General features: G+C 41.1%; 2 protein-coding genes across 2 annotated transcripts in view; both read right to left on the reverse strand.

Annotated features, from left to right (window-relative positions):
• Positions 1-2,439: 2,439 nt before the first annotated feature.
• Positions 2,440-3,567, reverse strand: hamp (hepcidin antimicrobial peptide). The gene is made up of 3 exons (XM_054621000.1): positions 3,260-3,567; positions 3,077-3,154; positions 2,440-2,906 (listed from the first exon to the last, which is right to left on the reverse strand). The coding sequence occupies exons 1-3, from the start codon at positions 3,344-3,346 to the stop codon at positions 2,799-2,801; spliced, it is 273 nt and encodes a 90-aa protein (XP_054476975.1). The 5' UTR covers positions 3,347-3,567; the 3' UTR covers positions 2,440-2,798.
• Positions 3,568-9,989: 6,422 nt separating this feature from the next.
• Positions 9,990-23,323, reverse strand: part of LOC129109843 (upstream stimulatory factor 2) — a 16,264-nt gene continuing 2,930 nt past the window's right edge. The window contains exons 4-11 of the mRNA XM_054621984.1: positions 22,049-22,168; positions 21,436-21,589; positions 18,620-18,707; positions 16,678-16,716; positions 14,450-14,508; positions 13,968-14,062; positions 13,741-13,869; positions 9,990-12,713 (exon numbers count right to left, since the gene is read on the reverse strand). Of these exons, the coding sequence (XP_054477959.1) occupies positions 12,624-12,713; positions 13,741-13,869; positions 13,968-14,062; positions 14,450-14,508; positions 16,678-16,716; positions 18,620-18,707; positions 21,436-21,589; positions 22,049-22,168 (774 nt within the window). The 3' untranslated portion in view covers positions 9,990-12,623. The remainder of the gene's footprint in view (positions 12,714-13,740; positions 13,870-13,967; positions 14,063-14,449; positions 14,509-16,677; positions 16,717-18,619; positions 18,708-21,435; positions 21,590-22,048; positions 22,169-23,323) is intronic.

The following is a 23,323-nucleotide window of genomic DNA, read 5'->3' on the forward strand; positions in this document are numbered from 1 at the left end:
TGGACCCAACCCCTTACTAAGACACTTTATGTTGTTTTTTTGTTTCAGACTTTCCCCCATTTGTGTTTCGCCACTGTGGAATATATAAAAGTTGGATGGGAGTGTTCAAAGCACAAAGTGGTTATACGCGTGCCTCACATCTCCATCTTGTTTGCACTCACTGTGTCTGGTTTTTGTTTTTTAAACCCTGACACACACACACACAAACTCCACAGGAACATCTTTCTCAGCAATTGCAAAATATTGCCTACTGCTGCGAGGCATGAATACAAAAAGAAGAATCAAAATAAAGTCAATTGCAGACTGGTATAAAATATTTTCTTTAACGGTAAAAAGACTTCATGTTTACCTCCTTTCAAGTGTCAGTCACTCCGCCTGTGTGAACTCAGCCTTTCACATTTCTCTCATTTTTGGCCGCCTGCATGATATGTCTAGTGGGAGAAGTCTGAGTTTCTGTATGTGGTGCTCTTCCCTTTTTTTTATTTCAGCTGCCCACACACACGCACACTCATCTCCTCTGTCTAACATACAAGGAGTGACATAATGACAACCAAGAGTATCTGTTTGAGATCTCACATCCCCAAACACAACAGTAGTTTATGTATCCTGACACACCAGCGTGACATCTTAAAATAGTTTTGCCTGCAGCAGTTAGTTAATGAAAAGCAAAAGTAGGAACGTAACCCACACGGTACGACACACATAGCCCCCCCCAAAAAAAAACCCACAGATCCACAGATCACACATGAATGTTGCTCACATTCATTACCGTTAAACCTGACGGTTCATGCATGACATACATTTACAATTGATCATCCAGAGAGGGAATTCAATCTATGCTACCTTTTTTGGGGGGGTGAAAACACCATAGGGATTTTTCCAACACGATTGTATTTCTTTTCTCTGGCTTTTATTGATTTATTTATTTGATTTGCCATAGTCGGCAGTAGATATCACGTTATCTGAGGTGGAACAGCGAGAGCTACACCTTTTGAGTTAACTGATTATTGTCTCACCAGTAGCAGCCGCAATAACTAGCAAGAAGAGGGCACACTGTCGATAATGGTAATCTGAAAACTCCAGTGCTTTTCGTGAATTTTCCACTACATGTACCATGTTTGACACAGATACTGAAGGAGCGTCTCTCAGAGTCTCACAGATCTGACAGGATATACGAAAGCACACATGTAGATTTCTATAATTTTTTCTGCTATAAGGATTTATAGATTTCTACAACCCTGTCAGTACCGTTAACAGTGGTAAATCAAGTTGAGATGTTTTTTTATGTAGGTAACATGTTATGTCGGTATGAAGATCTGCAATAAATCACCAGCTTAGAAGTCGACCCCACCTGCCTTGTCTGTGAAATTGCTTCTGCTGACAATTTTTCTATTTACTGCGCCCCAAATAAATTGCAGGAAACTTGAACAAGAGGAAGTGTTTTGAGAAGCGCAGACTCATTACACAATGCTAAGATTCAGAGAAAGAAAAAAAATGATTTCTTCAGAGAAAGAAAAAATCATTTCTTTAAGAGAGTCCTGGTTTTCATTGTTATCATCATTATAATGAAAAGTATTCGTAATAAGTAATAAAAACAGATGTTTATAGTATATGAAAGTTAGCATATTGATTGTTAAACACTTCATATATGTTTCAAGTGGTATTACAGTTAGGTGTTTGGATGTTGCATTTACATAATTAAGCACTAGTAACTGCAGTGAGACCAAATCCAACAATATCTTAATTATATAATTACAATGCAAAGTGGTTAAATTGCCTTTCATCACTTTAAGCTATTACATGGAACTTTCCTTTTGTGGCAGTTTTGACAGCACAATCCCCTTAGAAAAAAACCCTGTTTTACTGCAGCAGGATCTGACAGTCTGCCCCACGCAGTCCTGGTTCTGGTTCTCCAGTGCCCCCATTTTTCCTCCAGCGGGCCCAGCAATATGACCAGTGTCTCCGGCAGCGTGGTGTCGGTGTTGGACCAGCGTTTCCTTCCTTCTGCCAGAGCTCCTACTGTAGTTCGAAGGCAGCAGCGAAGCTAAAAATCTGGGTCTGGTGTGCTCGTCACTGGCAGAGGCCCTGCTGGAATCTGAACTTGAGATGTTTCTAGTGAACCTACGTGTTTCATCTGATTTCACCCAAAATCGGATTTGATTGCACCAACGATAAGCATTAAGAATAACAGACATAGCTAATCGTTTTGCTGATGGTGTTGTTGAATTATGCAGGTTATTAAAATGTTGTTGACTGTTTCATAACCAGTTCAAAGTTCCTCATGTCAACTTCAGTATCTTCATATGTTTAATAAAACATACTGGACAACAGGTAAAGTATTTAACATAGCCCTGATGATCATGATATCTGACTCAATAAAAAAAACTACTGCTGTTAAATATTTCCTCATAAATTACAGAAAAAAAAACATCTTGGCAGTTGCTTCAAATTTTCATCTTTTATTCAACACCATCTATTAACTTGTTGCAGTCAATTTAAATGAAGAAACAGTCACATCTGGATTATCTTTAGAAAACAAATTTACATATCTTTGAGTTTACAAAAAGACTCACAGGGTGAAAGTATTAAAACATATAAAATAAATACAAAGCATAGCGCTTCATTTTCTTTCCCCCAGTGCTCTTCTATGATTCATATACCACCTTTTTTAAAAATGATACAAAAACAGTGTAGCACAGGCAATGCATTGGAGAAAAAGGTCAAGAAAAAGGTAATTTCTTGGGATAAGACAAAAAAAAGCGTAATAAATTAATATTTCGTGGTGGTTGCGGGAGTCCTCAGAACTTGCAGCAGAAGCCGCAGCCCTTGTTGCCCCTGCAGCAGTTGCAGCACCAGCGGCACAAGGAGAGGTGGCTCTGGCGCTTCTGCCTGATGTGATCTGGCATCTGTGCGAGAAAAAGACAAAGAAACGTGAGCGTTCGCGTTCATCTCCGGCATTTCATCCCCCGTCCTTGTGTGGAGGGAGCACCGGGGCCCTCCATGGGGAAAACGCATCCACTTAAATTTGAATTTGCTCACGGTAATTGCCTTAATTCATTCAGTCAATTGAACATACCATCTTGGATTCCATTGACATTTCTTGATATCCCGCAACTGGAGTGTCATTGCTCCCTGCCTCCTCCAGCTCGTGCACCTGTTAATGAATTATGCACATTTTTAGGAGCCACATTATTTAGCATCCTGAGAAAACATTTATGGCTAATAAGCGCATGAAGTGAGTTTAAGTCAAATTTCTTACCCCGGTGAATGGGACGGCAGAGCTCTCCAGAATGCAAATAAAGGCGAGCACGAGTGTCACTGCAACTGCAATGCTGAATGCCTTCATTTTAGAGGGGAGGAGGTTTAAACGGTTTAGTTATTAAATCCTTTGATGATTAGAGTCGATTGGTCTTCTGCCTCATGGGTGTCGGGCCACCGTAGAACACCACAGTGTTTCCTTCAGTGACGGATGGTGATTGTCTGGCCAAGTGGATTTCTTCAGATCTTTTTGGTGACCCTTGTCAGCTCTTTAGAGTCCCTTTCCGCTGTCTGTTGGTTGAGTGTGCAGAGCGTTCTGGTATTTATACACACTGGGGCTCAGTGTTGCCTCATCGCTGCAGGAGGCCCGGCCCATTCCTGGCAGCAGTTACTTCACTCCACTTGGGAAGTTTCGACCTCCTCCTCTCTTCCCCGCCGTAGTGCTGCAACACTGGGGGGGGGAAATCGGATCTATTTTTTTTATTTTTATTGTGGGGCCCCACTGTCTGTTCAGCAATATCAAACCAGTTCTGAACTATTGAATTAAATTACTTTTCCGCGGACAGAACACGTAAGCCTACTGTAATTCCACACATGAACAAGCTGCTGCTGCTGCTGCTGGTGACCATCGTTTTTTTTTACAATATACGAGAGCAATATGTACTCTCTCTTGACGCAGAGCTTCATCTAAAAAATTTGACTTTTTTTTCCTGGAACAAGCTCTGGAGATTCCCACAGCAAAGGTCAAGACTGCATGGGTCAATGTATTGCACGGCTGACTGAGCTGCACTTGTTTCGACCCAGGAAATCCTTCACTAAGGAGAGGGAGCCACTTTGGAATATCCATTGCTCAGTCTAAAGGATGTAATTACAACCTCTCAAATGGAATAATTAGCCACTCATTTTCAACACATTCAGTTTTTGCATAATACACAGGAACCTGCAGTTGAACCAAATTAAATCCCTTTGAGAGCGACGGAATGGTAGCCAGGATTAAAAATCCTCCATTTGAGAGTCAAGGTGTTTCAATGTGCATTAATTAAAGACGCAAATAATGTGATCTGATGAGGTTTATTATGTCTGGACAGGCATTTTACCCCACAGCTTAACAAATCTGCTGTAAATCATGACTACGTGACACAATCTATCTTTAATCTCTGTATCTCCATATGCCTACAATAAATAACAAAAGACAGCTGCTTTTGTTTCATCAAAACACAATTAGCAATTTTCCGACACACAGCATGTTAACAATAGTCGATAAATATTTTACCTGTGTGGATTTAATGACAATGTCATAATAATAATAACCCCGACTGTTAACAATGGCGTGGAAATAGCACAACCCTAACCCTACATTGTTTTCCCCCTTATCACTGAAGCACAGATAAAAACCTTAAGATTAATTAGCCTGTCAGAGAGAGAACTATTCCACAACGGCATCAGGCTGTGAATAAATACCAAAAAAGAAAAATCAATAAAGCTGGAAATGAAATAACAGAAAAGGGCAAAATAAAAGGTACAAACTGATAAAAGGGGAGACTGTGCGAGCTGATAAAATCAGGGGCCATTTGAATTCTCATTATACCTTCAAAGTGTCTACAAATTGCCTGTGCTGGCTCAATTAGCGCAACATGTGGAGGGACCCCTGCGTCAGTCTGTCTCGTTCACTGATAACCCCGCTGGCCCGCGTGCTTGCTTTGGGTGACCACAACATCAGTGTCAACAAATACAACCAGAAATGGCTCCACATCTGTTGGAATCCACCGAAGCCTGTCTAATATGACTAGATAGCATCACGCTGCCTTTAACTTCATGCATTTCAACTTTTTTCATGTGTGTTTTTATTATGAGGGACAGAAACGGGCTCTGGTCCACCACTTGAACCAGCACGGCGGCGTGTCCACTCGAGTTGAACACATGTCATTTTGTTTTTCCATGCATCACTAGGCATGACTCAGCTCATGAGAAATCTGAATATGACACTTTTTTTTTGTGACTGGACCAAGACAAAAAATGATATATCCAGCTTCACCTTCATTAGAGTGAGCATATGAGAGAGTAGGTAGAAAAAAAGGTTCATTTAAAAAAAAAAAAAAAAAAAAAAAAAACAACAGTTAAAGGGGCTTTTTAGATCTGTGTTTTCCAGGCATGCGCGCTTTGGCCTGTGTTTTCCTGAGCATGCGTGTCTCCTATCAGTCACTGAGGCTATCGGTAGGAATCTTCTGGCCAAACAAAGACAGGCACCAGTACGGCGGACAGACTCACCTCAGCAGGCGCCACTCTACCTTTCCCGCCTGGTCGAGGGCATTGCTCCCGTCTGTCCTTGTTTCATCATCGCTCTCTGTTCCTGCCCCCGTCCACTTCTCACCCCCTTTTTTTTCCCTTCCTCCACCTCCCCCTCCCTGTCCCTACCTGCTCTATATGGAGCTGCGAGACAATCCACAAATCCAGCTCATCTTCTGTCAGCTTGTCTGCTACCCACAACTCTCGCCACCACCCAAAAAACCGAGTGTTTACATCTTTCCTTAAAAACTAGGACACGATGGAACCAGTGTTTGTACGAGATAAACATGTCAATTTGTAAATAAACATGGGAAGTTTTTAATAGTTATGGCCACCTGACTGTCACAGTGTTAAACAAATGCAGTGTCACTTTTCAGACTCGGGGGGCAGGATGGAGCTCAGGTCGACGGGCTTCTGCATTCTGAGAAAGGACTGTGGGGGAATTTCCCATTTAGTGTGGAATAAGAAGGATGGTGCAATATATTACTGGCATTCAAGAAAAAGCCGGAATTGCCTTAGAAATGATAATAATAAGAGGATTAAACCATATTTATATGGTTGCTTTCATAAAAATGAATGTAGCCCAAAGTGTTTTACAATAAAGAGTCTAGAAAAACACACATAAATCAACTACAGAATTTTATTGGTAAAATTCCCCGTCTCTCTCCCCTCTGTCAAAAAAGGCAAATAATTGCCCAAAACATACTGAACAGAGCAAAAAAAACTGGAAAACACCACATTGCAAAATACTAGTACAGTTTTCCACCGCAAAATGGAAATAAAGATGGAAATAGTTGTAAAAATGTACAAAGATACAGGGAGCTGGCGCTCTATGTTAAAACCAGAGTGATACTTCAAGCTTTAGGTTAGAGGTCTAACAGCACAAATGTAAAAGTTGAAGTATAAAGTGCATGAAAACAGTAACTTACTTGTGCAGCCGTGGCTCAGTTGTCCTCTTGACCACGAGGTTGGCGGTCCGATCCCTCGCAGCAATCCACTGCTCCCCATACTTAGGATGGGGGTTAAATGCAAAGGTCAAATTTCATGCATGTACTTGTATGTTTATGACCGTTGTAATAAAGTTTCAGTTTCCAAAATGGCATGAATTAGCTTTTAGGCAAATCGCTGCCACACCATAGCAATACTCTCCTTTTGCAACGGGGTAATGCATCATCATGTAAATGTAAAATCACATATGGAGTTGTCTGATAGTAGCTGGGAGGCTTTGCTCTTCAATATAATCCAAACTATGATCTTGTAGTAAAATGTTTTTTTGTTTTTAGCTGCTTTACATGATGTTTTACTGACTGAAAAGTTGTGATGTTTTGTTAGAACCCTTATTCGATCATCAAAGATTCACCATTTCATGTTCTGTACAAGCCTCACAGAGAGATTTAAATGCATCTTCAATATATTGGCACAACCCTTTTGGATCAATGTTTTGTGTTGTACAATAAATCAACCATTCAATGTACTGAACAGGCCTCACTGACAGAAAAAACAAGTTGAAATAAATTATACAAATAAATAAGAATGACAGAGAACATAACATCTAAGATCTATTTCTTAGTCATCTGATGTATCTATTTCTGGCTCGAAAAGACTTAAATAATACTTAATAATGATCAGAAACATCACACATCAGAGCGTTTATCCTCTACGATATCATATAGAATGCTGCAGGGAACACATCTTTTTGTAGTCCAACCATCACACTGGTCCCCACAACAAAAAGCCAACCACATTTTTCCATTGGATTCTGGATTTTTGCAGAAAATAAGCTCTCTGGAAAACACAACTTTATGATGCTAACATGTTTTGTTCAGCAAGATAATCTTCACAAATGAAAACCACTTTTATGGTTTTTGAAGTGTGAACGCAATCAGCAGAAGCACAAAGCTAACTTTAGGCTATTTACAAATTACACCAGTCGCATGAGTGTGAGTAAACACAACAAGGCTGTGAAGGCAGAGTAGTCTGGGTAATGATGTCTTGTAGTCCCCATTTAGCCATTTTCAAGACATGTTCAAGCTTAATAAAACACTCTTGGGGTATTTGCTGATGTATTTGCTTAATGTCGTAGAACAAAATGTTAAAATCTCTTCAACTTATGTTAACCACAGACATTATTTCAGCAAGCTAACCAAAACCCATTAAAAAAAGACATTGACTTTGTGACAAAGGAACTATAAGTGTACAAATGTTGACTCATTTCCAGGTTTTAGGACTGATTTCTGCAACCCTCACTGTTCAGCACTTATTCTTATTTCTTAACCGTGTTCCAGTGTCAAACCTGTCTTTTTAAAATATGCAAACATAATTTTACATTTGTCAGTTTGATGAAAATACTGTAGAATCCATCACCATGGTTGCTCAGAAACCAAATAACTTCAGCTCGTCCTTATGCCCCACGTTACTACGGCAGCAGAATATCTTTGTGCTGATGCTACTATTATGAGAGTGACAGATGCTGTGTAGTTATTAATGTATGAAGATGAGTCGGTGTGGTACACAAGGCATGAGGAGCATTGTATCTGTGTTGGAATGAGACTCTAATGTCATCCTTTTTTATTTTTTTCAGAGAGAGGGAATGTAAAAGACAGGCTGAGGCTTCAGACAGTACGTTCCCCTGACAGAGTCCTCCTGTAGCTCCAAAGGCACAAAGGTAAGACAAGCCTGCAGGACGTGCAACTGTGGCTTTCCAGCAGAATGTGTTGGCCAGCACGGGTTCAATGCAAACCAGTCAATCATGCGCTGTGGTAGACGTGCATTAAAAAAAATGCAGATTTTTCCACATTAAGGATTCTACATGATTTGTACAAGCCTGCAGACAAACATGGAGAGAGACATTTGCTCGATACTGACCAGGCATGGGGGCCGCTGTTTCAAATCCATTAAATATAATGACAGCAATAATGATTAATAACTCAAAGCGGAGACACTTTCCTCCTCCAATTAATAAATCAATTAATTGTAAGTGAATTATCCGCACTGAGAGGTTAAAGTGGCGTTCCCTGGCAAGTGACATTTGTTAAGAGGAAGATATCTGCGTGTTGTTCTGGAGCTCTTCTCCAAACCGACTTCATTTCAGCTCTGCATGGTTCTCTGCAGTGAGCTTTTTTTACAGGATTGGGGTGAAAGAGGCAGACAGACAGAGTAGTATGTCCCAATCAGAGAGGTACGCGTTATCAGAGATCAGCCACTTCAAACAGAGACAGGAACACACAGACACACAGACGGCCTGGCCTGGCTGTGCTCTGTGTGTGTGTGTGTGTGTGTGTGTGTGTGTGTGTGTGTGTGTGTGTGTGTGTGTGTGTGTGTGTGTGTGTGTTTGAATGGCAGCTGACGAGCATGGAGACTCCGGAGAGGGGGAGAACTGGGGTCGGCAAGACAAAACCGACAAAAATGTAGCACGCAGATTGTCAGCCCTAATGAATCCTGGTAGATAATGAGTCTGTGAGTTATAAATGGTCTTGCTGTTTTGGGCACGTGCAGCACCCCCAGTCTGCACTTAAGAGATTATCTAAATCATGCTTTAAGAGCGGCTGAATGATGCTCCAACGCCCCGACCGGCAAAGTCAAACTCAATCTCACTGATGCTCCTTTTATCCACCATTGATCTGCCTCCTCCAAGGTGCCCTCTGCGAGTTCTTACTAACTGGTTTCAATTTTACCAGTGTGCTGATCAATCGATTGGGCTGAACTGAAGAGCGAGTGCACGCTTTCTCCAAGGAAGCTTACATCTTCCAAACGTGGATGCCTATCTGGAACTGCTTAGCGAGTTCTGCTGATTTGGCTGAGCAGTTTCAGAGAAAACCGATACACAACGTCAAGGAGTATTAGAACTTTGTACGATGGTGATTTGCGGTTATTTTCAGTCGCTTTGACAACTAAATGCATCATATTTCTGTAGTCGAAAATCCCATCAGTTTTTTTCCTCCCCAAATCCCTCAAGAGTAAATGTATGAATCTAAAGTGTGGCAGATAATCTCAAGTAGCCCACATCAATGGCACATTTCTTGGCTCATCATAAAAGCTCTATTTTCTAAATCAGTTTCTAACTAGGAGGGATGGAGTCCTACGTATATTTTTTTTTAATGCCAAAGTTGGAACAGTCTTGGTTGCGTTTTGGTCTGTTCTCTTCTCCATTGGAAAAGGGAGATCCCTCGCACTTCTGTACACCAATCAGGATTTGCCATTATTTGAATCAAACTCTAATGACAGTTGGTGGGTTGTTAGCTGCCAGCACTGTTAATCAAATCTGGTCAGAAAACACCCACACAGTCGTGATGAAGCAGATTGCCAGTGTTTTTCCATTATTAATTAACAATAACTAGGTGTTTCTTTCCCTCTATACTTAAACTTTTGATTGTTGCAAATTTGGTCACAAATATTTTAGGTTATAGAAAAAAAGCCTTAGATTTTAAATCAAGTTTTCAGGCGTTTTAATATTTTATGTACTACATTTTGTAAACATGAAATAGAAAGTGTGGTAGAGTTGAAAAGAATTCCAGATGTCATATTTTTGGAGATGGAAACAGGTGAGAACTACTCAAGAATTCATCTAAAAGCCGATAGAGCAAGCAAAATATTACCTTTACTTTACGAGCTACAGTTCGAGTTGTGATCCAAAATGTTAAGTAAAGCCCATGTCTCATTTCAGTCAAATCTATTATAATTATAATCTATCTTCCATCCTGTCAACTAACAGATGAACAAACACATGAGGAACTGAAAACCAGCTTGACACACAAGTAATAAAGTATAAATCTTTTTATATGTCCAAGACCTGCAGGAGGACAATAAGCCACAACCAAAGTCCATGAAGGTTATTAGCTAGTGAAAGTTTTATTCTTCACCATTTTACTTAGAAAAGATGTCTTAAAATCTAACCTGAGAATAAAGTGAGGCTGCTACAGAAAGGAGGGTTTTTTTTTTTTTCTTCATTCTTTTGCCATTTCTCAAAAAGAAACGGGAGAAAAAACAAAAAAAAGTGACCTTTTCATTTGTGAACATCCATCTTCCAAACCATTATTCATGTCTTAACATTAACATTCTCTGCACTGCTCTCTCACTGAGGTGTTTAAAAAAAAAAACTAAAAAAAACTAACTACCGCAAAAATACATCTATCATTCAACTTTGGCTCGGAGCCTCGTTTGATAGATCAGACACTTGCACCAACCACATCAGGTTTGAATCTAGCAGTAGCAGCAGAACAGCACTTCCAAAAGCACGAAGCTGTTAACTTGCAGAGTCTGAGATATCCAAATATGATAGTCTGCCTGATTTTTGCCAGTGTTGGTTTTGCTCTGCTGGATCCTCAGCTGTTGACACAGAGAGAAGCAATCGTGCTCTAATAAGTGGATCTGAAGCTTGATCTCTCTCTCTCTCTCTCTCTCTCTCTCGCTCTCTTCTGCTTCCGCTCACATCGCCCAAAGCGGAACAAAAACACATCATGTATATTCATTCACCAAAAAAAAAAAAAAAAAAGAAAAGAAAATCATCAACAATGTTAATATTGGTTTTGCCGTTTGTACAACCAGTTACAGTTTACTTATTGTTCGCCTGAGTGGGTGGAGAAATATGTGAGCTCATTTCCAAGTTTCCCCACTTTCAAAGTATTTCCTTCATTTCACGGAGACCGAGTTGTGCTCGACTAAGAAGTGCAACACAGTACTTTTTCCGTGTACTCCTTTTTCCATAGTGAGTCTTTGAGTGCCGCTCTCCAGGGTGCCTCTCCTCTCCTCTCTCCCCCACCTCCCCTCCCTCCCCTCGTGCGTTGAGCTGCATTTGAAGTGTTGCAATACCAAAATAGAGCAAACAGCTTGAAATGAAACATGTGGGGATTATTGTTACGCGTATTGAGACAGCGGTGAAATCACACACGAACAAAAGATGAAAAAGGAAAAAAATAAAATAAAAAAGAACACACACAATATCTATAGATAGTTTGGCAAAAGTTGGAAAATTTGCACCGCACCGCACCCCCCTCTCCAGTCCACAATCCAGCACTTTGGGTTTGTTAATCCTCTACATGATCCAAACTTGTTACATTTCAATTTGTAATTAAATAGCATTTGAACAGTTGGATCTTTTTAAAAAGTGATTTTTTTTTCTCTGGTTAAGCAAATGCCCGCCAATTCAAGTCTACCACTTCTTTTTTTCCCCTTCAAATCAAGCTCCAAGATTGCACACACACACACTTCATGGTAATTACGATGACTAAAGGGCCAACATGAACTTAATGAGTTATTGATTGTTTACTCCCAGAGATAATCTGCTCTAACATTGTGTAAGATCTGTATTAAAACACGACAAGTCTTATTTACATAAATCAGTCCAGAAGCACGGGGCCAGCACAGCTCCTCGTTTGTCTTTGGGTCTAGGTAAGCTTCGTTTTTTTTTTATTTTCTGTCTGTAGTATCACAATGTTTTTGCATACTTTGATGTTTTTCTCACTTAAAAAAAAAAAAAAAAATCTGCTTCTCTGGGGGTGCGTGAGCTTCTATGTAACTGGTCTCCATCAAGGCTTCAGCCAGCAAGCGGACTAATAAATTAAAGCAGCTAAAAAAAAAAACAAACATTCATACAGAACTCAAAAACACAAAACAGAATAAAAGCATGAACTAAGTCAAAATCAGTAATTAGGGAGAAAATACACTGAAAAAAAAAAATGAAACAACAAACATCATAGTCCGTGAGTGAGGCTACATAAATACAAAACGAGGGAGGAGTTCAGCAGAGGTTTTTTCTTTTGTAGTTCGTGCTGGTGAAGCACTGATGGAGGTGAGTGGGCATCACTTTCTTGGAGCACATTTCTACTGAGTCGTAACAGGTGGTTATCTCAATAGAATTGGAACAGTCATGTACAGCCACAATTGGCCCGAGAAGGGTTTTTCTCGACCTGGGAGCCCAGGGAAGGATGCATTCACTAAAAAGAAAGTGATTCTTCACAAAGTCCTTTTTTTTTTTTGTTGTCCCCCATCATCTCTCCTTCTTTTCCAGCATGTCGGTTGTATATCTGAGTGGTGGTGCCCCCTCCCTGTTGTTGTTGTTTTTTTTTGTTGTTTTCTCTGCTTCACTGCGGCGGCGTCTCTCCGACCATCTCGATGCCGTGCTGCTGGAGTTGCGCTCGAAGCAAAGCGTTCTCATTCTTCAGCTCTTCAATCTTAAGAACAAAGACAGAAAAAAAACAAAAAACTCATTATCACCATTTATCTCAGTGACAGCTAAATATAGCTGAAAGTTTACAGACCAAACTGGTTTTTTGTTTTTTTTCACACAAGACTGAGACTGTGTGTGTGTGTGTGTGTGTGTGTGTGTGTGTGTGTGTGTGTGTGTGTTGTGTGTGTGTGACACACACACACACACACACACACACACACACACACACACACACACTCACACTCACACACACACACACACACACACACACACACACACACACACTCAATCCCTGGGATTATTGAGTAGTGTGTGCAGCCCTTTTCACAGACACCCCTGTCCACAACCAACTGGATTATCAAATCTTTGAGGTATGTCATCTCTGCTACATTTCCCCTGGGTGAGTCCCCGAATCCTCTGCCTCCCCTCTGAGGGGCTGAGGAGAGAGCTTTGAGCGTCAGAATAAGAGGATATTGCAGAGAGCCTCGCAGGCCCCCGAATTCAATGGGGAGATGTGGCAGCCTCGGAGCTGCAAGACTTCACAATACTACGAGTACATTAGCATGCAGTTAGTTCTCACACAACCCCCCGTGTGTATTAACCCCACAGTCTCTCAGAGCGCTGATTTCAGGTAACATTATATAAGTGCAAACTCTTTTGATCCCCTTTTGTCAGGCTGTGATGATCAGCTACACAGGCTGAAGTCTATAGGGGGGTTTGTCTTGGAGAAATGAAGATGCATATGGGGCTAGGTGGATTTCATGCCTCTGAGACTCGAGTGAAAGGGGGTGCTGCAATGCACTCCAAAGCAAACTCATCTATTCAATGCGGTGGTAATCTTCACAGACACATATGCGGCCCGCTGTGGCCGCCTTATTATTTGTGACTCTATTTATCTGCGACACCCGACCACCTCAAAGGAATATTTTGACATTATCATTCATAGACCTGCTTTACCCATTATTGAATCCCTGGAAAACTTCACATGACGCCAATATTTGCACGGCGAGAGCGCAGAGCGCTACTCCTACCTGCTGCCTGCACAGCTCGTTGTCCACTTGTATCCTCTCCACTTCCTTCAGACTCTCCTGCAGCCGCTGGTTGCTTTGCCTCAAGTCGTGGATGTAGTCACAAGCTTTGGACAGGATGCCCCCTTTGCTCTAGGGAGGACAGAGATGAATGGTGGACCATTTAAAAACACAAACTTCAGAGGGAAGTTAGCGGCAGTGCAGAAGTGAAGTGAGGTGAGACTGCTTACTGCTCCAGTCTTGGTGCTGTCCATATTGCAGTCTGGGATGATCTTGGAAAGCGTGACAATCCAGTTGTTGATCTTGTCTCTTCTCCGCCTTTCAACTGATGGAATGTTAAATAGAAAAATTGCTCAAAAATTATGAAATAAATAAAAAACAAAAAAAAATAGAAGCTTCATCTTTTTAGACTGAGATATCAGAAGTTGTTGGCTTGAAAGAACCAGCTTTTAATTTGCTACATCTTGTCGTTTTGTCAGTTGCACTATATAGGTATCAAATACTGCCAGACTTAAGACAGCTTAGCAGCACCCTCTAGTGGCCGGTCCAGAAACATACGTCATCTATTCTTAATGGAATATTTAGACAGGGGCTGCTTGGTGATTTTTCTTTCAACAAAAAAAAATAAATAATAAAAAGCTCCATTTAGGCACCGCACAGCATTGTGTTACACTGATGAAATCAAAAGCCACAATCACAGCTAATTACCCACCTTCATTGTGTTGCGCTCTTCTCCTTTCATCTCTCGGTGTTCGCGGTCCATCCATTTTCCTGCAGACAGACGGGAAATAAAACACTTTTTCACAAGCTACAGTATCTCCCATCTCTGGTTGCCCTACAATCAGGCCAATCCAATCCTCCAAATTCACACCTAATCCTGTGTCTATTGAAAGCTATTCTTCACTGTTATCTTTAAATTCAAGCCTATTGTAAATGGCAGTCTTTGCCACTACCTATTAAAAAGACGAGCCCTCTCAAGCCGTGTGGTGCGTTTGGTAAATACTGAGAGATGCACAGCCATACGAGGCCACATAATGCAGCCCCGGTGCCCTCAATGTCCTCCTGAAGCTGGGCTGCTTTGAGTGGGATAGTGAGACCCATCCAACCATCTTATTCTTACTGCTGCCCTCTTCCCAGGCGTGGCCTGAAGGGAGCTCTCTCCTTTATTATGCTGTAAAATTACAACACTGAAAAAAAACCAGATGCTGTCTATTGGAGTCTGGGCTTACGGCTAATGACACAACTGTCTCTTGTCTGTGTCCTCCCTTAGGTATTCTGTTAATTAAGTCCCTGAGACGTGACGGGGAGACTTATCCATCCACCGGCCACAGCGTGAACAGGCCAATAACACACTCGCACGTAATCACATGTCAATTAATACTTCACTCGATCTATTTATAATGAATACAACAACCATGCAAAAGAGACAGAAACTGTGCAGAAAGAGAAGATGTCTTTGCTAAAGAATATTGTGACTGTTGTTTATTGGCTGCCTCTCTGTTTACTCCCAAGTTATGGTGTCCTGTAAGGTCACACTTGTTCCTCGTCTGTCCCTCTACGACACATCTTTATTCTACAGCGGTGAGATTGTGACCCATCAACACAGCTCCGACTGCTGATATCTCTGTTTGAGATAGTCAGCCTAGCCAAGCTGCAGTCTCTCTTGTATCTCACCGCATCTTAATGGGATTTCAGCTGTATAATGGATTCAGTCCAACAGTACTCTTAGGCAGAGTGTTGAAAAAAAATAAAATTGTGGATGACTGTATGAATAACTAAATGTACGGGCCTAGAGGAACGTCTTTCACAAGTTATAGAGGCACACCTCCTCTGAGAGCTCCTGAGAATTATTGTTACCGGAGAAATCCAGCAAAAATGAGCAGTGCACAATCCCGCTGCCGGAGTGCTTTATCCGTATCATTTAAAGCAGGGATGCAGACGAGGACTATATTTGTGTGGTCTTGTATTGATCCTTGAAAGAGAAATGAAATGGTAACTTTTTCTGCACTCCAATATCATTAGGCTGCCGTATGAAACCAGTCAGTTAAATGCACATTGAGATACAAGTGAGTGCAGCTTGGGCTTGATATTCTCTCCATGGATACATGATGAAAGGTTAGCCGTGGTGACCATTAATCGCTTTTGTGGAAGCAATTATATAGAAGAGATATGGTTAAAATGACACGTGGCTTCATTCATTCCAGTTGAGCTGTAACTACTACTACTACTGTAACTTTCTGATAGAGTGCTGAAGGAATGCGTCTTAAAACCCCCAAAATGAGTAAGCATTTTTTAAACTTCTGGTTCCCTCGTCTCGATGTCGATGGGTTTTTGGTGAGATGGCTGAAATAAAGCCTTTGGTCAACACAAGCTTAAGAGATTTTAAAATGTTCTTCAATATAAAATATGTCCATAGATGCCCCTCTTTTGAATTTTGAAGCTTTTACGCGTCTAAAAACGAGGCGCTTAACGAGACTACAAAACGTCATCACAGCAACTAGTCCTCCTTAACAGCCTCGATGTGTATACTCGATGTCATGTGACCTCGGTGTAGCTCGAAAAAATAGTCAACTGTTAGCTTGTTCATTTCAAATATTGCATTCATGCTCAAAATTCATAAAAGTGCTGTTGATTTGTAAAGATTATCTTGTTGAACAAAAACGTTTGAACATCAGAAGCTTGTGTTTGCCACAGAGTTTATTTTCTGCAGTGATCCAAAATGTTATGGGAAAAAAAAAAAAAAAAAAACCTTTGGCATTTTTATCAAAAGAACCAGTTTGAAGCTCATCTTGCAGCACTCTATTCAAAACTAGGCTGAATGGGTAGAAAGAGGAGAGGAGGGCAGAGGATTGTGTGCTTCTTCTCTCTTGTTGTGGACTAATTTGATTGGTTCATTTGCTGTAAAACAGAGTGCGAGAGAAATGTGGAAACTGTCCTCACCAGTCTAAACCTTCATGCTGCAGCAGCTCGTTTTCATCTCTGCGAACGGCAGATAGGATGGGAAAGTTTCATACATTTTACTCACATGTCAACGATAATGTCACTGTTCATTAGTGTACACCTAAATAGAACTCTGAGGCTTGTGTCACAAATCATAAATTATTCATGAAAGAGGAAATAAATAGAAACAAACATATATATATATATAGGCAGATAGGCATTGTGATAGATGAAAAAAAACAAAAAAACATTTCACTTTGTATTTCAACACATGGCAATGCAGTCGTACACCGCGGCAGAGCTCGCTCGTTACTCTCGACTGGAGAGCGGGCCGGTTGAGCGCTGTGAATATCAAGCAACATCAAAAAGCGACAAGAGCGGCTGCCAGATTTAAGGCGGATCTACAACTCCCCGTAATGCGGCCAACAACAAAGGAGCCTAAATCGTTGCTTCTGTGATTTTCAAGGAACTTAAGATTTCTTGCTGTCGAACCGTATAACTGTCTACCCCAAACTGACAAGTAATAAATGAAAGGCAGAGACGCTTAAAAGTGTCTGTCTTCTGTTTGTGTGTTCTTTTAAATAACCATCAGGAAAAAAAAGAGAATTAAAACAGCAGGAACTTATATGCTTCCTAAAAAAAAAACTAAAAAAACAAGAGCTCATATGTTGTGTCTTGTAGCCAACCCATAGTGGTGATCTAGCTAAATAACAATAATGCAGTTCCACGTGTTAAAGGTTATAGGAGTATAAGGAGGTGGAGGAATATTCCCTGAGGTCAGTGCTAACTCAATTTGATTACGGGTCATTTCAGGTGACCATATGAGCAGAATTGCCGTGATTTTGCTTTAACCAAATAAGGAAAAAAACATAGTAACAAGACAATAAAGGAAATTGCATTCCTGAGCACTGTGACTCATGTGTCAATGTGATTTTGCCACTAAAGTGAACTCAAGAAAAAAAAAAAAAAAAAAAAAAGCTTGTTAGAATTAGCATCTCCAGTAGGCCAGAACGTGGCTGGTATCATGCAAATAAAATGACAGCTCGGTTTGTCTTTGCTCACGTGAGCCCGCTGATTATCTTAATAACAGCAATCACCAGCATGTGGCTAACAGTTGGAGAGAGTCAGGAGTCTTTTGATGCATGATTATAATGATGCATGTTGTGAATTTTAGGGATAAACATCATAAGAAGGTATTGGAGAGGGAGAAAAGCCAGGATGTGCTAAAATAAAATGAAGACAACAAACTACAGTAGCATTAACTGAGCCGCACACTACTTCAAATAGGCGTGAATGTTGATTTATAGTCACGTGGCCATAAAACATACAATAATTGAGCAAACTGATCGACCATCTAGTCGGTCCATATAAACAGGATTTGGTTCTCATTCTCTCTGTTAAAGACCAAACCCTTCCACTTCCCCAGCCGTCTCCTGTATTAGCATTTAGATTCCCGGCAATTCAGCAAACTTTGTTCAGTCAATGTGCGTTGATGTTGATTTAAGTGTTGTATATCTGAGGCTTTGCCAGGTGGGGTTTCTAGAACTGAACGAAGTCTATGTCAAGCTTGTTGGGGAGGGGGGGGTGGTGCTGAAGCGTCACAAACTCAAATGTGTGCCATTTTTGCAATAAAAAGGTTAAACCCAGGACAAAAATGTCATATTGGCAAATAGTGTGTAATGTTATGGCTGAAGAGGAGACATTAAAAAAAGCAATTTGGCCAATTTTTAAACTCCAACCAAAGTTCACCTTCAAGCGATTCAGCTTAAACCACCAGATGGCCTTTTTAAGAGTGGCATTTCCATTGAAGATAACAATAGTGTTTTACACAGAACTGATCAGCGGTTAGTTTGTTTTGAGAAAAAAAAAAAGCTGCGGCTCAGACTGCTGTATCAATGCTGCCTCCTTCTCCCAGACAGCGACTGATAGAGCTGATACTCACGCGGGGTAGGGCTGTGTGCGAGGGGCGATGCTTCGTTGTGTGCCTGTCTGAATGACATCAGGGGGGGTCATCATCACATAAAACTGACCTGTGGAAGGCAGGGCAGTCATCAGTTAGCAATGCGGAGAGAGACAAGGAAGAAAAAAGGGCAACATGGCATAAAAGTCTGACTCTTGTTGCTCTAATGAAATATCTCACAACAAATAAGAGTGATTAGACAAGCGTAGGGTCGATTAACGGTGCAATTAGCCCCCGGAGCTAAAAAAAACTATACTGGTTCTTTCATCTGTGCCTCTTTACGTTTTGGAGTAATTAATTTACACGCTGCAGCATCTCCTCTGCTCTCTGTGTCGGGTCTGAGCTCCTACAATTACTCTCCTTACTGTAAGAGCAGAAAACCTTTGGGAGTAAAAAGCCGATACTTTATCAATACGCCTGTTCAACAAGCAGAAACATGTAAACATGTAGAAAAGTGATACATCAATCTGGTCCGTGTGCAGTCTCTCCTTCAACCACTGCTACGTTTTACACAACCTAGCTCGGCTAATAGCAAACGTTTACAAACAAGCTAGAACAGAGGCTGTCTGTATGTACGGATATTACTTATTCGATTGACATTTTAGATTTGTTTTGTAGCTCGATATTATTGATCATTTTGAGACTCTGTTGTTCTAAACATTACAGTTGCTGCTCTAGAAACAACATTTTGTTATATTTCAATTAATAATAAATCTGTTCTGAATTTATTCTTTAAAAAAAAACCCAATTATTTAGTTAAGAAAAAGAACCGGTAAGAGTATCGCAAATTTAACATTTCATAGCTTGCACTGCACATTCTGTTTGTATTGATTTTTTCTTTTTTTTACAAAGAAAAAGGTTACTCTATTTAGTCTATATGTTGAGCAAGTTGATGCTCATCCCTACTCTGTACATTACATTATTATTTTTATACCTTTAGTACTGCTAAACTTTGCACATTTATTTTTGATATATTGTGCAGTTTTCTTCTACTCTGCATTTATGTTTCTTGCTTATACTTTTGTTCTCATTTATTTTCTCTTATGTTTTTGTTATGCACCAATACGCCGATGCACATTCCTTGTGATGCGTATATAAATCATGCTTGCACCAGGGCAACACTTTGATACTCTCTAAAAAAGGTCAAGCACTTCCGAACCCTGAATCCAATCTTGCCAGAAAGTGGTTCATTGCCAGAGCTCCATGCACCATCATCCACTATCCCTCCCCTCGTAGCAGATGGCGATATCTTCCCCCCTACAGTTCTCTCCTCAGCCTGATAACATGTCTGCTTCAACTGCCGCACACTCACAGAAAAAGGAAGACAGCCGCACACTTCCTTCTACTGGGCCCTAGTTTCAGCCGTTACCCACAGTAAAAGAAACCTCATGGTCTTCTTCCCTTTCTGTGGCCTAACCAGGCGGAGCTGGGTTTGTGTTTTTTTTTGCTGCATACACTAATGAGCGTATCATAAAAAGTTAGAATCGAGGTGTGTCAACTGCTAAATGGCTTTAGGGGCGTCAGACTTCTCTGAATGTGCGTCATGTGATGTAAATCCAACGCCCAAGTACGGCACACGCTAATCGAGTGACAGGCAGGATGTGTGAAAGTGCTGCATTAGCCGGAAAATATAAGTGTCTGTAAGTGTCAGTAATGGATAAAATGCTTATTTTTTTTAAAACTCTCTAAAGACAAGCTCATCAAAAGCCCAAAGATTCAGGGAAGAAACACAATGACCTTGCATGACCAGTGATTGTGTCTGTGTCTGTTCTTTCCAGAGTATGCAGAGGTGAGGTGATGAGCGGATTCATTTTCTGTCGATCAACTTATCAGCGGTAAATATTTATTTTTATCTTTTAAGAAAATTTCCAAACATTCTCCAGTTTCAGCTTCTCAAATGAGAGGATTTGATGCTGTTTTAGTCATATACGTCAGTAGATTGATACCCTTGGCCCATGTTTTAGGCCAACAAAACAAGCATATTCAACCATTATTTCTAACATTTTAGGAACCTAACGATTAATCAAGAAAATAATCTGCAAATTAATCAATAATGAAAATAATTGTAAGTTACCGCCCTAGACTTTAATACGTGTATTATGGCCACAAGCATATCTCTTTCTTTTAAAAATGAAAAACTGAAATTCAACATCAAAATCAGACTGGATCACAACTGGGTCTCAAGATGCAGGTGCAGGTCTTGTTTGGGTCCTGGTTTTTAAGCCTGTACAGAGGACTAGTCTGGTCCAACAGTGCGGCAGTACGCACAGACCCAAGCAGAAACACAGGGTTAGTAATTACACGGCCCTCCCATAAACACTGTCCAGGCAACACTAATGCCAGAACAAGCTGATGCTGGTCGTGTAATAACATGCTGCTCTCCGGATCGACCAAACCCTGACCACCCTCATTGACAGTCCACCACCCTCGTCTGCATCAACACCATGAAAACCGCAAGGACACTTAAAAACAACATATGGCAGTAAAGAGTAAGAGAAGCAGAGTGGGTGGACATGTGACATGACACACAGTAAATATGATTAGGGTAACTAACTTCATTTGGGCCTGTTATAATACTGTATTGTTACAAAAAGGCAACATCCTTTATAATCTAAAGTAATTTGTAGGATCCTACTTTTTTTTTTTCCCTCATTAGCCAAAGCTGAAACAAAAGGGCTGCTGTTTTTTTCTCATTTCGGAACTCAGTGCTCTCCTGTTTGCTTTGGGGCTAATTAGATTTTATTTTCAGTGACTCTGTGGTAAGCTTCAGCCCAAATTAAGTGTGAGAACTGACTCACCCCCTGCCTGTGTGAGTGTGGGGTCCGCGGCGGCCTGCACAGACAAGGTCCCGTCGCTCACCGCAGTTGCTGGGAAGTAGGCGAAGCGCGTCTCCCCACCCACCGCCTCTCCTGCTGGGCTTCCTCCATTACTGAAAGGGTTTTGGATCACAGCCTGTGACAGATAAAAAGCGAGACAGAGAGCGGAGGCTTGAACAAGTCACAATGGAGAGCGGTCACAGCAGGTACACGCACACCTCAGCCTCTGTCAGACTCAATACTGGCACCCCCCGCAAGCAAGACACAGTGAAGTTTGACAGCTGGGGAGGTTAAAAAAAAAAAGAAAAAAAGAAGTGGCAGGGATCTTGTTAGCGGAGAGAACAGCGAGGACAATCAAGCCGTCAGTGTACTGAAAACGAAAACAAACTTGATCTGCTCTTGCAAGGATAATTGTATGTTTTTAATCAAAAACATGTTCTGAATTTGGCTTTGAATTCAGTGTATTCATGTATAAATAAATAAAGCTGAAATATTCCCAGCGTTATCCTTAAAAGCTGTGGCATTACTTGAAGACTAAAGCCTGCAGTAAGTCTGTTAAAGCAGTCTTTATCCCCAGAGGGGCAGACTTTGGTACCTGAGCCACAGCCTGAGGAGCCCCAGCGAAGGCGGCTGCAGAGACGACACTCACTGCTCCACCCCCATCATCTCGCCCTTCAAGCTGCTGGTCGGTCACCTGAACAACACGGTACGTCACCTGCAAGGTGGAGAGAGGGAACAAGAGAGAATGCGAGGAGAACAAACATGAATAACCAGCTGTTAATTAATGTCATTGACTACAGTTTCACGTGACAGGCATACTGTGTGTCCAAATCAAACCCTTACCTGACTTGTCGATTTGTTTAGCATATCTATTGCTTCAGTTCAGCTGAGCCTAGTATCTGACACTATGGTCCTTATCGCAGTAGTGCATTGATCTCACTTCAGGCACATTCTGAAGCATGAGCATATTGTATCGGACTGGTTTTGTTGGTTTGCTTCAGAATGTGCCTGATTTTAAAGAAACAAGTCACGAAAATTAGCTTGTTTGTTCCAAGAATCAGGATTTGTAACCCTCCATCATGTGACTCTCCTTCTGACTGACATGTGACGGGGTTCCCATGCCAATCCCTGACCAGACTGAAATCACATGATCGCACTCAACTAGCCTTGTTTACTCCAAATGAGCCACGTGGCTCACAGACTGAATTCCCTCCAGTGTAAATCCTCCCGGTGAGGATAAACCCACTTGGATATCACGCATTAACCTTTTCCCATCAATTTATTTGCACCACTGTCCCAGTGTCAATCGCTGACCACCGCTGGAGTGAATACCACATTAGCGGACACTCTTGAGTCACCAGTCAATCGTGAGACTAGAAAAAGAAAACCACACAATCAGACCTCCAGGCAATTTTAGAGCCTGCTATCCTCCTGACTTGTGTTTGAAATAGTGGACGGCACCCAGGCATCTGGAGAAAACACATGACAACAGAACACTGTTTTTGAGAGGAAACCACGTTTTTGTCGCTCAGTATGACAGGCCCGGAACCACAGAGCGTGCATACAGTACATGTGGGGTGAAATGATCTTTACTGACAGTCACATTAACACCCACTGTCATGTTGCTCTATACATAAGACCAAACCAGTTTAACCCTCCTTCATCAATATGTGATGTGAAGCTCTGTCAGTTGCTAATTATGTCTCTGAACAAACAGCACGCTGATGTTTATTCCACCTGACATCTAAAGTGATTCTGAAGTCTAATCTAGTCGATCGAACTGTAAACTGTAGACCAATATCCCATCAGGCCATTGGTGAAATGTAATTAAGTATATTTACACCAGTATTGTGTTTATGTTACATTTTGA

The sequence above is a fragment of the Anoplopoma fimbria genome, chromosome 20 (assembly GCF_027596085.1).
Source record: "Anoplopoma fimbria isolate UVic2021 breed Golden Eagle Sablefish chromosome 20, Afim_UVic_2022, whole genome shotgun sequence".
In the NCBI taxonomy this organism is placed as follows: Eukaryota; Metazoa; Chordata; class Actinopteri; order Perciformes; family Anoplopomatidae; genus Anoplopoma; species Anoplopoma fimbria.